This window comes from Leptodactylus fuscus, chromosome 11, assembly GCF_031893055.1.
Source record: "Leptodactylus fuscus isolate aLepFus1 chromosome 11, aLepFus1.hap2, whole genome shotgun sequence".
Taxonomy (NCBI): domain Eukaryota; kingdom Metazoa; phylum Chordata; class Amphibia; order Anura; family Leptodactylidae; genus Leptodactylus; species Leptodactylus fuscus.
The window spans coordinates 43,139,834-43,156,431 of record NC_134275.1 but is presented as its reverse complement, the minus strand read 5'-3'; the positions used below and the strand labels follow the sequence as shown (position 1 = coordinate 43,156,431).

The 16,598-nt window shown below is 42.3% G+C and overlaps 1 protein-coding gene across 1 annotated transcript in view; it reads left to right on the top strand.

Annotated features, from left to right (window-relative positions):
* LOC142184336 (uncharacterized) overlaps positions 1–16,598 on the top strand; it is a 206,109-nt gene that overhangs the window by 164,063 nt on the left and 25,448 nt on the right. The window contains exons 14-27 of the mRNA XM_075259133.1: positions 1,688–1,741; positions 3,642–3,695; positions 6,719–6,763; positions 7,761–7,814; positions 8,297–8,341; positions 9,298–9,351; positions 11,147–11,191; positions 12,545–12,598; positions 12,752–12,796; positions 12,918–12,971; positions 13,975–14,019; positions 14,785–14,838; positions 14,970–15,077; positions 15,605–15,658. Coding sequence (XP_075115234.1) covers positions 1,688–1,741; positions 3,642–3,695; positions 6,719–6,763; positions 7,761–7,814; positions 8,297–8,341; positions 9,298–9,351; positions 11,147–11,191; positions 12,545–12,598; positions 12,752–12,796; positions 12,918–12,971; positions 13,975–14,019; positions 14,785–14,838; positions 14,970–15,077; positions 15,605–15,658 — 765 coding nt within the window. The remainder of the gene's footprint in view (positions 1–1,687; positions 1,742–3,641; positions 3,696–6,718; positions 6,764–7,760; positions 7,815–8,296; positions 8,342–9,297; positions 9,352–11,146; positions 11,192–12,544; positions 12,599–12,751; positions 12,797–12,917; positions 12,972–13,974; positions 14,020–14,784; positions 14,839–14,969; positions 15,078–15,604; positions 15,659–16,598) is intronic.

Here is a 16,598-nt window from a genome sequence, read left to right as displayed (position 1 = left end):
ATTTATTTGCAAATTATGGTGGAAAATAAGTATTTGGTCACCTACAAACAATCAAGATTTCTGCCTCTCACAGACCTGTAACTTCTTCTTTAAGAGTCTCCTCTTTCCGCCACTCATTACCTGTGTAATGGCACCTGTTTAAACTTGTTATCAGTATAAAAAGACACCTGTGCACACCCTCAAACAGTCAGACTCCAAACTCCACTATGGTGAAGACCAAATAGCTGTCAAAGGACACCAGAAACAAAATTGCAGCCCTGCACCAGGCTGGGAAGACTGAATCTGCAATAGGCAACCAGCTTGGATTGAAGAAATCAACTGTGGGAGTAATAATTAGAAAATGGAAGACATACAAGACCACTGATAATCTCCCTCGATCTGGGGCTCCATGCAAAATCTCACCCCGTGGGGTCAAAATGATCACAAGAACGGTGAGCAAAAATCCCAGAACCACGCAGGGGGACCTAGTGAATAAACTGCAGAGAGCTGAGACCAATGTAACAAAGCCTACCATCAGTAACACACTACGCCTCCAGGGACTCAGATCCTGCAGTGCCAGACGTGTCCCACTGCTTAAGCCAGTACATGCCCGGGCCCGTCTGAAGTTTGCTAGAGAGCATTTGGATGATCCAGAAGAGTATTGGGAGAATGTCCTATGGTCTGATGAAACCAAACTGGAACTGTTTGGTAGAAACACAACTTTTCGTGTTTGGAGGAAAAAGAATACTGAGTTCCATCCATCAAACACCATACCTACTGTAAAGCACAGGGGTGGAAACATCATGCTTTGGGGCTGTTTCTCTGCAAAGGGGCCAGGACGACTGATCTGGGTACATGAAAGAATGAATGGGGCCATGTATCGTGAGATTTTGAATGCAAACCTCCTTCCATCAGCAAGGGCATTGAAGATGAAACGTGGCTGGGGCTTTCAACATGACAATGATCCAAAGCACACCGCCAGGGCAACGAAGGAGTGGCTTTGTAAGAAGCATTTCAAGGTCCTGGAGTGGCCTAGCCAGTCTCCAGATCTCAACCCTATAGAAAACCTTTGGAGGGAGTTGAAAGTCCGTGTTGCCAAGCGACAGCCCCAAAACATCACTGCTCCAGAGGAGATCTGCATCGAGGAATGGACCAACATACCAACAACAGTGTGTGCCAACCTTGTGAAGACTTACAGAAAGCGTTTGACCTCTGTCATTGCCAACAAAGGATATATAACAAAGTATTGAGATGAAATTTTGTTACTGACCAAATACTTATTTTCCACCATAATTTGCAAATAAATTCTTACAAAATCAGACAATGTGATTTTCTGGATTTGTTTTCTCATTTTGTCTCTCATAGTTGAGGTCTACCTATGATGTAAATTACAGACGCCTCTCATCTTTTTAAGTGGTGGAACTTACACTATTGGTGACTGACTAAATACTTTTTTTGCCCCACTGTATATATACATACATGTTAATTTATCTAACAAGGTGATTCAGTCTGTAATTGTGTCTGTAGAATTCTGTATTTTTAAGGCATTCGATAAGGGACGAATTATCTTAATGATATCAGACTAAACTAGGCCTATGACGTTTCCTGGAACAAATAATGACATTGTATTCTAGGATTAAAAAATTAATAGTATTAAAATATGAAAAACATAAATCCTTGAAAGTCAATATTTTTCTTTTCTTCAAAGGGGGTTCAAGGCTTTAAAGGAGACCAAGGCCTTCCTGGAGACAGAGGAGAAGAAGTAAGTCCTGTGCTATAAAATTGTTTAAATGGAGTCTATCCAGTCTGAAATGTTTCCAGATCAATACTAGTGTCATGTTGTGGCCTTGAATAGGAACAGAAACATACATTTGTGGTGAACAAATCGATGACACAATGCAGAGATATTCATCTTTTTATGGTTATGCAAATCAACCCACAAGTGGGCGGACTAAATTTTCCAGATTTGTCTACAGACAGTAGAGGCACAGGCAGCACCAAAAATATAAATCACAGCAATTCCAGAGGAGAGTCTGTAGGTAAATCTGGCATATCAGACCCAGCCCCTGATGCATTTGCAGGCTGATTTTTTTTTTATTTTTTAAATTGTAGATTGTGAGCCCCAATGTACAATGTACCTTTTTTTTCTTTTCCTATCAGTATGTCTTTATAGAATGGGAGGATATCCACACAAGCACAGGGAGAACAAAAACTCCTTGTAGATGTTGTTCCTGGCGGGATTTGAACCCAGGACTCCAGTGCTGCAAGGCTGCAGTGCTAACCACTGAGCCATCATGTTGCCCCTTGCAGACTAATTTTTGTATACATAAAAATCCTTGCATTGCTACATTGGGTTTTGGTCGCAAAGGTATTGTTCCGCTTATATTAAAGACCCCTACATGGCATTGCTATCAGTTTGGGAGGCATTTGGGCCCACACAAACTCCCTTTAAATGCATATCATACAGAATCATGTAATGTATACAGTATATGTTCATTAATATAATCACAAACATTACAGTCACTCCATAGTACCAAGCTGTAAGGAAGGCTTGGTTTGAGTTAGTCATAGGTATATGTGGCTTACAATACAGGCCATATTCCACGGCTTTGACAGCTGAACTTAGTATGTTATTTTGTGACCACAGAAAGAATGGACAATAAAATCAGGTCACTATGTAGAAGTCTTTGCCCAAGGTAATTTCTTTAGGTTTCTTGAAATGTATGTTATGACCTGTAAGACAGACATGTAGGTCACCTGGGTAGTCATGACCCTGAGGCTGGCTATCACTGCCATATCTATCACTTTAGTCATAGCCCACTGATGCTACAGATCCAATTCGGTGGAGGACAATCTACTTCTTTCCTCCTTGTTGCAACAACTTCTTTTGCTTCTGTATAATATTTCTCTTTGCACTAGATATACATAGTAGAAAAAGTCTCAAACTATTGAGGAAAACAGTGCAGCATGAAATGGTGGCCAAGCTATACAAGAACATACACATTACAAACCAGAACCTCGGAAGGGTTGAAGTGATTGAAGTCTCAATGTGAACTTCACCCCCAATTAAAAGAATCGTCCCATAATGGATATTTGTCACAGGCGATAAATGTATAATCACTGGGGGTGCCTGCTGCTGGGACCTACAAGAGTAAGGCTCCATTCCCACAGAGTAACGCGCCGCACATTCAGACACGTATACACGTGTCAGAGTGTGAGCGCTCAAAACAGATCCCATTCCCTTTAATGTGTTCCGGCTTACGGGCGCTACACATTGAAATCAATGGGAGGCTTTTTAACCCATTAATTTCAATGTGTAGCACGCGTGAGCCGGCACACATTGAAGTGAATGGGATCTGTTTTGAGCGCTCACACTCTGACACGTGTATATGTGTCAGAATGTGCGGCGCGTTACTCCGTGGGAACGGAGCCTTAGGGTCCAGAATTCCTGAAGTCCACAGAGGGCCCTTCATGAGACGTTTTTATGGTGGATTATTCAACTTCAAATACTATTAATGTGAACACTGTCCAATGGGTGTCTATTATTTCATATTATTAGATTGAGGACTAGACCTCACTAAAAGCATTAGCGTTGATCATTTCATACTGTATATGGATGAATATTTTTGTTATCCATTAACTACTTCTTTGTCCACTTATAGGGTTTTCTCGGAACTCCTGGATCCAGTGGGGAAAAAGGTATCAAAGGAATAAAGGTAACATAACACATAACATAGCTCAGCTTCACATCATCGCTTTGTATTCATGACAAACCTGTCTATTCCAAGTACAGATAAGGCCCTATGTCTGGTATAGGCATCATAAACTGCTATATAGTGCAGCACTGTACAGGAAGTAAGATTTACAGTACAAAGTTGGACAATTTTGGTGGTATTGGCCAATCATCTCGTTGCATATTGGTGGATGTCACAATATTGTTCAGGATGGATGATGTTGGAGAAAATATCAGGCATATTGGATATCAGGGAAGTTGTCTTCCATATAGCGATGCAATGTCACTGTTTGGTCTATAGGGGCACTATTCCGCACACCTCACAACAAGTAGTATAAGATACGCAAATTAGTTCTTGCACTAACTATTGGGTCAGAAGGGGTAATGTCAGGGGCCACACGGTGGCTCAGTGGTTAGCACTGCAGCCTTGCAGCGCTGGAGTCCTGGTGTTCAAATCCTGCCAAGGGCATAAAAAAAACCATCTGCAAGGAGTTTGTATGTTCTCCCCGTGTTTGCATGGATTTCCATCCCATATTCCAAAAAAGACATACTGATAGGGAAAAATGTACATTGTGAGCTCTATGTGGGGCTCACAATCTACATTAGAAAAAAAAAAAGAAAAAAAAAAGAAGGGGTAATGTCTCTCTTTAGGTAGAAACAGGTACAGGGATTTATTAGACCAAGCATGTCTTGCTAAGAATTCTGGGTAAGGAATACAAATAAAACCACATTGGTATAAAACAGGAATTTGCTCCTAGTGCCACCTATTGGAAGGGGCTCATAGATTAAAAGAGCTCTATCACCGGTTTTTAGCAATATGAGATAGGCTATTCAGGCCCCGCTAATCGTTTTATAAAAGACCACCCCGTTGTAAAGTATCACGGTAAAAACGTATATGTAAATGATACTTACCATGCACAGTGGGCGTTGCGTGCACCCCTCCACGTCATTCTTCATTGACGCCCTCCTCTCATTTCTTCTTGGTGAGACGTTCTCCCTCCCTTGCGATGTTCCGACTCAATCTTCCTTTATTCCGACGGGTTTTAGCGAAATCCCACGCATGCGCAGTACGGTCGCACATTTCACTACACAAAAATGTTGCCGGAGTGTGCACAGTAGCATTCCAGCGCCATTATTGTGTAGTAAAATGCACGAATAAAGGAAGATGGAGGCGGAACATTGCAAGGGAAGGAGGACGTCTCACCAAGACATAACGAGAGGAGGGCATCAACGAAGAATGACATGGAGGGGTGCATGCAACGGCCACCGTGCATGGCAAGTATCATTTATATATACTTTTTTACAGTGATACTTTACAAAGGGGTGGTCTTTTATAAAACGATTAGCGGGGCCTGAATAGCCTTTTTAAAGGCTATTCAGTGATATGTGTATCTCATATTGCTAAAATTCGGTGATAGAGCCCCTTTAATATCTGGTTTTCAAAGAAACCTTAGATCATAATCTGTGAATAATAGCCAAGCCAAAATGACATTACCCCTTCGACACGTCAAGACCTCTCACACAGCTAGCCAGTACCCTATTCTTTACTAATGAGAGGCAAAAACCTAGTTTGTGTATTGGCTTGGCTATAATTCTTAGATTATGTCCTTAGATTTGAAAACCAGGTATTAATCTATAGGGAGCTCCTTCCAATAGGTGACGCTAGGAGCCACCTATTGGAAAACAGCAATAAAGAAGCCTTGTAACATACAGTAGCTTGGTCATATAATAAAGATGAACATAGGGCTTGACATAGACAGAATACACTATCTACCAATAGTGTTTGGACACCCATGCAAATGAAGATATCTGCAGGCGTGATGTACGTCACGCCTTCCGCCTTTAAATAGGAAAGAGCATTGGCATTAGTCTCATGCAAGATGCCACAAAGTGCAGAGTTGTCCGATTTCGAGAAAGGGGTAATTGAGGGGTATCATAGAAATGGTCAATCCTTAAGGGACATAACAAGCAAACTGAATTACCCAAAATCGACAGTGGCCTATGTGATTACGAAGTGGAAGGTGAACTATGATTTTTGGAATGTGCCCTGAGATGGCAGAACCCCGAAACTGGGAGATAGATACCGACGGGTGCTAGCTGGAAAAATTCGGAAGAACCGCACCGAATTGATGGCTCACATATACCAGGAGTTTCAACAGGTATCCAGAAGTATTGTGTCGATCAATACCATCTGTAAGGAAACATCTGCTGCGTTCTACCAACTACTGAATAGGAATAAATGTTTTTCTATTCTACCACAGGTGTCCAAATACTTAGGGCTAGTTCACATTGGGCAAAATGGTCAGGGTTTTGACGCGGAATCCGTGTCAAAATCCTGCCGCCTCCCATTGAAATAGGAGCCGGTCATTTCCTTTTTCGACGAGTGATTTGTTCCCGCTCGCAGAAAAAAGAAGTGAGCTGCCCTTTCTTCAGGCAGATTCCACGGCTGATTCATCTGCAGACGTCCGCCTCACGACACCTCCCTCTAGGCTCATTCATTTGGGCCTAATCCGGAGTGTAAAACCGCGACAGAATGTGCACACGCGGAACCTCGTATGAACTAGCCCTTATTGGTAGACAGTGTATTTACCTTTGTGGCAAGTCAAGTCATGATTGTTTCATCATATCAATATATTAGAACCATACAACCTGTATAGAAAATAGGACCTCTATGTTACATTACAGTGCTTTACAGACATTGTCAGCCACTGTCTCATATAGGGCTCACAATGTAAATTCCCTATCAGTATATCTTTGGGATGTGGGAGAAAACCCATGCAAACTCGAGAACATGTGTGCAGAAGTTAACCTTGGTCAGATTTGAATCTGGGACTCCAGAGAACCACAGAGCCGCTGTACTGCAAAGATTTGCATTGGTCAGAACACACTTGGTTGGCTATGCCAAGAGTAGTATAAGAGAAATAGGCTGTATTATAGGGATAAGGGGTATTTGATCTCTAGGGAATAAAAATGTTTTCTAAAGATTGCAATTTTTTTTCATTCTAGGGTTCAAAAGGAGAACCTGGGCCCCCAGGGGTGATTGGGGTGCAGGTAAGCACTGGATTTCCGTCCTCACTATTCCTCAATATTCTGTTATAGGGCTTGCGGGCCCTATTCTGGGAACACAGTCCTTGTGGTTCTGTTATTACAGGGCAGGAGCACTGTGGCATAGAATGCAAAAAGACATTAGAGCTGCGCTATTCATCGAGAAATAACCAAACCAAAATACGGCCCAACCAACCAATGTCATTTTACCCATGTTAGTTATTTTGGTTCAGTTACAGTCACCACCGCTCTACGAATCCTCCAAACTTTTAACATCATGGAAGGGGGACAGGGCTCCCTTGCTCAGGTCTCATCCCTCATTCACTGTAGCAAACTCCACATTTTCTTAAGGTTTTGCTGCTTCCTATCATGGCTGCATCCATAGTGAAGTGGCTGTGAGTGCTGACAGGATTTAGTGAGCCCATAATGGAGCTAGCCCTATCCCTGAGGGGTAAGCTCCTGGAACTACTGCTGGGGGCATCTGCTCAATTATCACAGGCAATGACAAGTGAGTCACCGCCAATATCATAGTGCCCAAAGATACCCCAACATCACTGTGCTCCATTGTATATAAATCAATATCATAGTGACCCAGTATACACTCATTTTATACACCTGAATATAAATTTGCTCCAGTATACACCCCAATATGATAGTGACCAATAGACACCCATGATACATCCTTATATCACTGTCCTCCAGTAAGCACCCCTATATCATAGCCCCAATATACACCCATATTATACATCTCCATATCACTGTTCTCCAGTGTGCACCGCGATATCATAGTGCCTCATTATGTACTTACATTACATATCCCTTGCTCTCTTGTAGGCATCCTGATATCATAGCACTCCATTGTACATGACGTTGTCTAGAACTCCACTGTGAACTATGAGGGCAAAAAACAACAATCATTAATTAATTGTTATCAAAAGTAAATGTTCAATTCATTGTGATTTTGATTCCGGTTATATCTTATAAAGATATATTTATATTTCAGGGCCCCATAGGACTTAAAGGACCCCAGGGTTTGCAAGGAATTCCAGGAGTCATGGTAAGGCATTAGCTGCAGTTTCAAATGCTTTGCATTTTCATCCTTTCCTCTAGGTGGTGCTGCTTGATGCATTGACTGTTTAGGGCAGTGGTTCTCAACCTTACCAATCTACGTAGATGCTTCGGATCCCGGGGGCCCTTTGGGGACAGGGGCCCAGGGCAATTGCCTAATTTGCTTCCCCACAACGCTGGCCCTAAATAGAGGAGCGGTGTCTCGGTTCATAAGACCATTGGAAATATGTGTTTTCCAATGGTCTTAGGTGACCCCTGTGAAAGGGTCGTTCGAATTACAGGAACTGCACCAAATTAAATGGCAGTCTCCCCAGTTTAACCCTCTTTTGTAGTAACAAGTGTCAAATCTGAATTCACTTTATTAAAGTATATTTGAGTGTTTGTTCCTTCATAGATAGAACATATCTTAGTGGGGTTTTGTTCACCTTCTTAAACCGATTTTGCTTTAACCTGTGCCTTTTATTTCTGCAGGGAGAAGTTGGTGGTCCTGGGCCCCAGGGTCCCCCTGGTCCTGAGGTAAATGACACCTGAATAGTTTCATTATGGTCATGTTCCTGGTCCTCCATATTCACAGCAGGGCCTGGTGGTTTGAAAGGAGACATAACTGTAAAGTCAATCTATTGGTTGTATTAGTCATGGAGTCTGGACAGGCGCCATCATGTAATGAATATCATTCAACAACACAAAAAAAATTTTTTTTCCCAAACCCTAGTGTGATTGGACTGTCTGATCATCTAATGTGTATGCAACCTCCTAACTCTCCCACAATGGCAAATCTTGGGGGAGATAAGAATCAGGCAGCTGAATTTTAACATTACCAATCTTTCAGTTCTCGGGAAGACAAGTCACAGACAGAGCAAAGACTTTCTCCTCATTGAGAACACATGCACTCTTGGTCAACCCAAGCATGCATGTGTATTGGAAGGCCAGGACAGATAGCTGTCAGCCAAATGAACACTCAGATAATGGCTGTCTAATGTGTGTAACCAACCTGAGCTCCACATTTTTGGAGGAATTACATTTCTACCTGAGAGTGCGTGTGCGTGTGCGTGTGCGTGTGTGTGTGTATATAATGGGTTTATGTGTATACTTTATTTCTATAGTCTTTTGGAGTGCCTCCAGTTTCTGAAAGGTTTTGCTCGATGGGTATTAATATGTAGGGAAGATTGCTCAGAATTACTCAGCTTAGTGTCCATCTCGGAGAGGTGAACTTATCAGTCTATGAGAAGTAGAAGGTATATGAATGAACCTGTACACCTGTGTGCTCACATCTCAATGACCACCTGTGATCTCGATGCGGATCTCAGTACCCAGGCCCTCACCAACTAAAACTTCTGGCATGTCATGAGTTATACTGTAGAGTTCAGGTAAAGCCATGCCCTGGTACAGTCTATTCCTATCAACTATACCCATGGAAAAACTCTCTGGTGTAATAGCAATATTTCACGTCTATGTCTCTCTGACTTGTGTAGGGTGAACAGGGAGAGCCAGGATGCCCTGGTGCCCAGGGGGTAAATGGATCCCAGGTGAGTAATTGATCTCTTAACAGTAAGAAATATCATTTATAAGTTGGTTTACTTTTCTATGCATGCTCAGCACTGCTACACCGGAGATGAAGCAGAGCTCTGCTGAGATGCAGCAGGGTTCAGCGCACACTCAGCTCTGCTACATCTCTGATGCAGCAGAGCTGAGTGTGCAGCAGGGTTGAGCGCATCTCCGGTGTAGCTGAGCGCACGGCCAGCACTGCTACATCTCAGCATAGGAATGCATTGACCAGCGTTGATTGGCTGAATGCCATACAGAGTACAGCATTTGGCCAATCAACACTGGTTCTGCTGGAGGAGGCGGAGTCTCCGAAGTAGCCAAGCGCACGGCCAGCTCTGCTACATCTCGGCATAGGAATGCATTGACCAGCGTTGATTGGCCGAATGCCATACAGAGTACAGCATTTGGCCAATCAACGCTGGTTCGAAGATCGGTCCACAGCAGTCTCCATTCTGGTCCAATCTTAGACTCCGTCTCCTCACAGATGAGCCTCTAGCAGAACCAGCGTTGATTGACCGAATGCTGTACTCTGTATGGCATTCAGTCAATCAATGCTGGTCAATGCATTCCTATGGGAAAAAGTCAGCTCCCACATATCACAAGCTGACAGGGATCCTGACGTAATACAGTGACTTTGGCATGTTAGATGCCCCCAGGCATGCTGTCCCAGTTGCATTCCAGTGTGTTGGCATCATTTCCTGGGGTGTAATAGTGGACTTGGTGACCCTCCTGAGTCGAATAGTGGTTCCCCCTAAACAAGTATTTATTCCCCATAGACTATAATGGGGGTCGATCTTCGTCACGTATTGAGCGGCTACTCAAATCGAACATTTCACTGTTCGCTCATCTCTAGTCTTGATCTGTTTCCCCACTGGCATGTGATGTACCACCATTATAAATAAGTTGGGATCTCTTAATTCTGGTGTATCTCAGGTGTCCCCCTGCACCCAAGTTGAGATCAGTGCCAGCCAGGGACTTAGTTAGATTTAGTAAATGTGATGGCTGATATGTCCTTTCCCCATCTTCATTAAAAAGTGGCAAGCAGGGTGGAAAAACATCAAAGTGGCACATCTTAAGCATATGTATGGGTCAAAGATGACTTGTATGCCAGTTTTCTGGTGTAATTTTCCCCCAGTAGGCCTGAGGAAGTAAAAATTATCAATAAAGTGAACACTTAGACCTCATGTACATCATCATAGTTTTTATGCGCAATTGCAGATTAAAGTATGGTGCCATTCAGTTCTATGGACCTAGACACACAACCACAATTTTTGCGGCTGTATGTCCATGCCGGGTCTGAGGACTGCAAATTATGAAGCGTGTGAAATTTTTGCCACACAGACCAGTGTAGGGAATCATACAAAATCATGATTGTGGATGACATATTAACACAATGCAGACATGTTTATTTATGGATTGAGGATCAGTATTTGTCAACCAAAAATCCACTATGGTTGTGTGCAGGAGGCCTAACGAAATGGGAACATGGGAGAAGATGCACTGAATAAGATCTAGTTATTTAGTAAATGTAGCATATACATCACCCACAGGCCCTAGATATTGGCTAGTCACTGTATATTATTATCTTAACTGGTGATATTGTAAATGTGTATATCAAACTTTGGGGAAAGTGAGGGTAGAACATAGTTTTAGCAGTGTAGCATTTATGATATTAATATTTACACATATTTGTAAGAAAACAGAAAATGCAGCATTTCTATTCAATGTATGTTGCATATATTATTGTCATTATAAATTTCTCTCCTCATTTTTTAGGGAGATCAAGGACCTTCAGGAGTTGGGGGCCACCCTGGACCTAGGGTATGTGGCATTAGCTAGATTTTAACATAAGCGACTTTTTTATATTATTATTATTATTATTATTATTATTATCAGTCTTAACCAAAGTGTAGTGCATATACAAAGTGTATATATTAAAGGAGTTTTCCCTTGTCCACAAGATAGGTGTGTCTGATTGCTGAGGATATATTGGATAGTAGGGAAGTGTTGTTTGTGGACAACCCCTTTAGGCTAAGGACATGCGTCACACGGCTGCATTGGAGACTCCACCACAGAAACCGCCAGAAATCAGAAGAGGAAAGTTCTGCACGAAGGACTTTTCTCTCCACCGATTTAGTATAAAAACAGAGGACACCCAGCGGACCCATCTATAGTCTGTGGGGTCCATGGGTAATAGCTGTTATATCGGTCCCCATCACCATCGTTCAGCTTTCCTGGTAAACCCAAACAACAGAATGCCAGGCGCAAGTGTCAACCTAGCCATACACCAGTAGCTGTTAACCAAAATTTAATTCAGCTGACAGCTGTAGCCATCATACAGTATGTGTCTACACAGGACTCTTAATGTATTGGGGAGCTTTGAACAAACTTTTTGAAAGTGAGCCCCCCAATAGCCCCTCATTACTTAATTACACCTGTCCTCTTCAACCATTAAAAATAAATAATAATAATAATAAAAGAATATTCACCGAACTGCGTTCCTGTGAACCTGCAGGCTCCAAATGTAATGTCTATGGCTCAGCGGTCAATGCGCTTCCATGCCGCTGACATTATCAGCCGAAGGCTGAATAATGGAGCACAGAGCTAATAGCTTTGTGCTCCACTATAGTATTCAACCTCTGTGTCCTTAGGACACAGGTAGGGGTGAAATCACTGCCTGCCGCTCGGAAGAGCAGGACATCATCTGAAATGTGGGATTGTCCCACTCGATCCGGGGCAGCTGAGGGGGCCCCTACAACCATAGTGCCGAGTGCAGCTACACCATTGCTCCTATGGTTAAAGCAGCCCTATATCTACATGATCAGCAGGTATTTGCTCTCATTGAGAAGAGTAAGCCTCATCTAGACACTTTTGTCAGCCGCTTTTCTCCAGTAAGAACAACATGCAAACATGCCCAATCTTCTTTGATCTGTGCGAGGAGACTCGGGAAGTTACAATTACACAACACAGATGGTTCTGCAGAGGGTTTGGCTGACTTTGCCTGTATGTATAATAGAGGCCTTTAGGCAGGTAACAGTTGATCAATGGCATCCCAGAAGTAACACCACCCATCATCCTGTTCAGGCAGGGAAACTTGAAATATATGGGATGGATTTGGATATATATATGGCTGCACTAAATGTTCTGTATTACATTCCTAACATCTGTACCCAGGGCCCCCGTGGATTAGAAGGACTCTGTGGACCACCAGGGCGAAGAGGACTACAGGTACTATCTACTATCATTGTAATTTCAACTCGGACCAACACCCTCCACCAAAATGCATGATGCAGATGTATTACTATATACAGGGCTGGGATCAGCACAGGCAACCCACTGGACATGACCATGCTCATTTGATATTATAATTTTTTGTTCTAGGGCATGAGAGGAGCTGAAGGACCACCAGGTGATAAAGGAGACATGGTATGGATACATATCCTCATTATAAATAGTTCTACGATATTTTTGACTTCTGTTTGCTATAAATTCACCTTTTAATGTTTTCTGTGCTTTTAATAATCAAATAGAAATTTCTATTTTACAGGGAGAAGCAGGACCTCCAGGGCTGCGGGGAGAACGAGGACCAGAGGGACCCATGGTAAGGTTTAAAGCAGTGATACAATTTAAAGGGGCGCTCCAGATGGTACAACATATTATTCTTAGTATAAGGTTAGAAGGGCAGAGAATGACACAGGGGTTCTCTCTTTGAGACCATTCCATCCCTTTAAACCCTGCACTAGGCATGACACAGTATATTAGTTTTACTTAAATGTCTGCATTAAAGGGATATTCACGCCTTATACAGTTATGGCATATCACTAGGAGATATCATAACATCATGACGTTAATATTAAAAGTAACTACAGTCCAGAAGAAGAGATTTATTTCACATAGTTTAGAAATTTCCACAGAGAAATCCTCCTCCTCCAAAGGACACTACAAGCACTGTGTGAATACACCTTTAATAGCAGAGCAGGAATGACTTGTAAGTCTCCGTATTGCCTATGTAGGCAAACACTCTCCCTGATGTGTACGAGTGTCCCCATACCCTGGTCTATAGTCTCTCACTCTGCCAAATCAGTATCCCTACGCTATGCTGAGGATGGCCTAATAGGCCGAAACAGCGCTGTCCATATCTGGGAATCTGTTCCTTTTGGGACAGAAATACTGATTTGGCAATTAAATCCACATTATGATTTAAAAGACTTTATAACTGAGTTGTTCATGATGTTAAGGATGCTGCCCTCTATAGGGTGGCGGTCAGAGTGCACTGTTCTAATTACATCCTGGAGAATAGATTTGCATATTTTTTACCCAGAATCCCTAGCGGAGCAGGAATGACTTGTAAGTCTCCGTACTGCCTATGTAGGCAAACACTACACCTTTAGTGTAAACCAGTGTAGCTATGATCTGCTGCCACTAGATGGCAGAAGTACTCAAAAATCACCCGAGGTGTATGAGAAGGATGACATTTCAGTATCAGGGAATAATATCACTCCTTATTGAGTGAGCACCTCAGTAGTCATTGATGTTTTCAACAATGTGTTTTTTTAATCTTTTGAGTCAGTTTCTTATGTTGTTATATATTTATTGTTACACAGGGATTAATTGGATGGTCTGGGATGACCGGACTGCCAGGAGAGAAGGTACTGCAGATGCTGCTTTAATTAAGTGTATTATGTTATGTGGATTAGCTCAGGGATCGCTGTCTCGAGCACTTTTTGGCACAAAATTAAAGTCCAATCCAGCCAAGTATGGTGCAACTGGCCACAACCAGTTCTATTAGGATTTTTCCAGGCAAAACAAAACAGAAACAATGCAAAATAAAATCCTAGCTGTCCGGCTTCTACCTTCAACAGCAGGTATCCTAACTATGAGAACTGGGTCTTCTGCACAGCTCCCTAAACACAAAACCAGCAGTATTACTCACAAGTATTTTCCCCAGGAGTAGACAGAGCCATATACCTGTGGGCTGACTGTCCTTTTATACACATACTTCTGGATAGCAAGGATTTAACCCCACATATCCCAAAACATGGAGTGGCTGAATGGAGTAGAGACACCAATACTCCCTGCTCCAGTAGCCAGACCTTTACCAGGGTTTTGGTAAGACCCACCAGCCAGGAGCGCAGCTTTGCTCAGCTGCACCTAGATCGTGTATGACAGGAACCTGGGAGAAATGTTTACTCCTTCTACCACTTTTCCCCTGGTCCTGTCACAAAATCAATAGTGCAAATGCCACAGAAAATTTCGGAAACAAGCCGTTTTATGAGCCTAAAATGTGATTTATTTCACCCCTATGGTTATTTTTATTTTTGTTTCTTATTTTGTTGACTTTAAAATAAAATATTACAATATTGCAGGGCAAATTTAACCTAGTATAACTTAGTTACATGTGCTCCTTGTCATAGGGACGGCCTGCCGCAGAAGGAGAGAAAGGAGATCTAGGAGTCAAAGGAGACAAGGTGCCGTGTATAACCTTTGCCCAATATATATTGAGATATTCCCATCTCACCTGTGCTTTAATCTCTATTGTTGTACATTATTATTATTATTATAATATTACTGAAATCAGCAACTATTGTGTCTCATATAGGGATGTTCTGGATCTCCTGGCCCAAAAGGTCCTCCTGGCGGGCAGGGGCAATCTGGATTTATAGGGTTCCCCGGGCCAAAGGGACTTATGGGTACATCTGGAGCCATGGTGAGTGTTATCATTTACCCATTGCTTATTGCCTGCATGTAAAACAGCTAACTTAAAAGTAATCTGATATAATATAAAGAGTTACTGCAAATAACACACTTGGGCACCACTTCTGAAAATCTCTGAATGAATTGGCAACTTCTTATTACCATTCCAGTTGTCTGTGGGAATATACACTCTCTGGGTGCTGATAATGTCAGGCTGTGTATCAACACACCCTGTTCAGGAGGGGAATGGAAATGCTCAGCTGTCACTTCATTTATACATTTTATGAATGAAGATATGGAGAGTATATTGTAGAGTTTTGTTTCAAAAGTACCAGATGTATTTTCCAAAACACTAATGTATTCATTTATGTCCAAGAGGAAAAGCACTGAACGTAAGATACTTTTTCCTGTAAATTGTGATTTCATTTCAAATAGCCGCTTTGTCCATGGATACAAATGATTGAGATTTTTACAAGTTGCTTCATTGTATCAAGTTATTTTGCATGTGTATACATAATATTCTATGTCTCTTTGTTTTAGGGTGATGAAGGGCAAATAGGACCTCCTGGGGCAAATGGTAGTGATGGGCAAAAGGTTAGTTCATGTTCTTTGGTACAGAGGCTTGTATTTGCTTAAAGGGATTCAATCATTAAAATGGAATTTTAGCTTCCTAACACGTAGGAATAGCTTTAAGGCTATTTTTCTCCTACCTCCTACCTAAGACTTCTCCGCGCTGCCATTCCGTTGATATCCTGGTTTTCTTCGGTATGCTAATGAGTTTTCTCACAGCATTGAGGGCGGTCCCCAGCACTCAAACAGCACTGGAGACCCCAGTGCTGCGAGAAAACTATCCAGCGCCGGCCTCTGTGTTCTTCTGGCACGCTTCCACGCAATGTCTTCTTCCGTCAGCATCCTCTGGATTTAAAATTCACTCATGCGCCAGCGCATTTCTGCAGCCATTTTCTTGTGGCCGCTTACATAGTACGCCACAGTACGCTACAAAAAATGGCTGCAGACACGCGCAGTCGGCTCTGCCTGATAACAGAGCCGACTGCGCATGTATGCCATTTAAAGGTGTGGAGAACACTTTTAAAGGTAGGAGAAGAATACCCATTCTTAAGGCTATTCCTACGTGTTAGGGAGAAAAAATTCCATTATAATGATTGAATCCTGTTAAAGCAGTTGCTGAGGATCTTTTGTTTTATGACCTATCCCCCCCATCTCTTCCTATACAAATCAGATATTTGGGCTTCTTCTGATCATCCAAGGTCATTTGAGCAACAAGAGAATCTTCTTAGGTGCACCACAATTCTAAGAGGTTCAATGATTTGTATAATGACCTGGCTTTACACCTTAGATAGCTCACCCTCACTATACACACATAAGTGTGCTTAATGGGGTGAGCAGAAAAAGTCACTGGCAGCAGCTTTTACCTCATACGAATAAAAGTTCAGGTGTTTTGATATCCAACATGCCAGATGCTTCTTTACCTCGACATCTGCCATCTGTTAGGACACCCCATACACATTATATG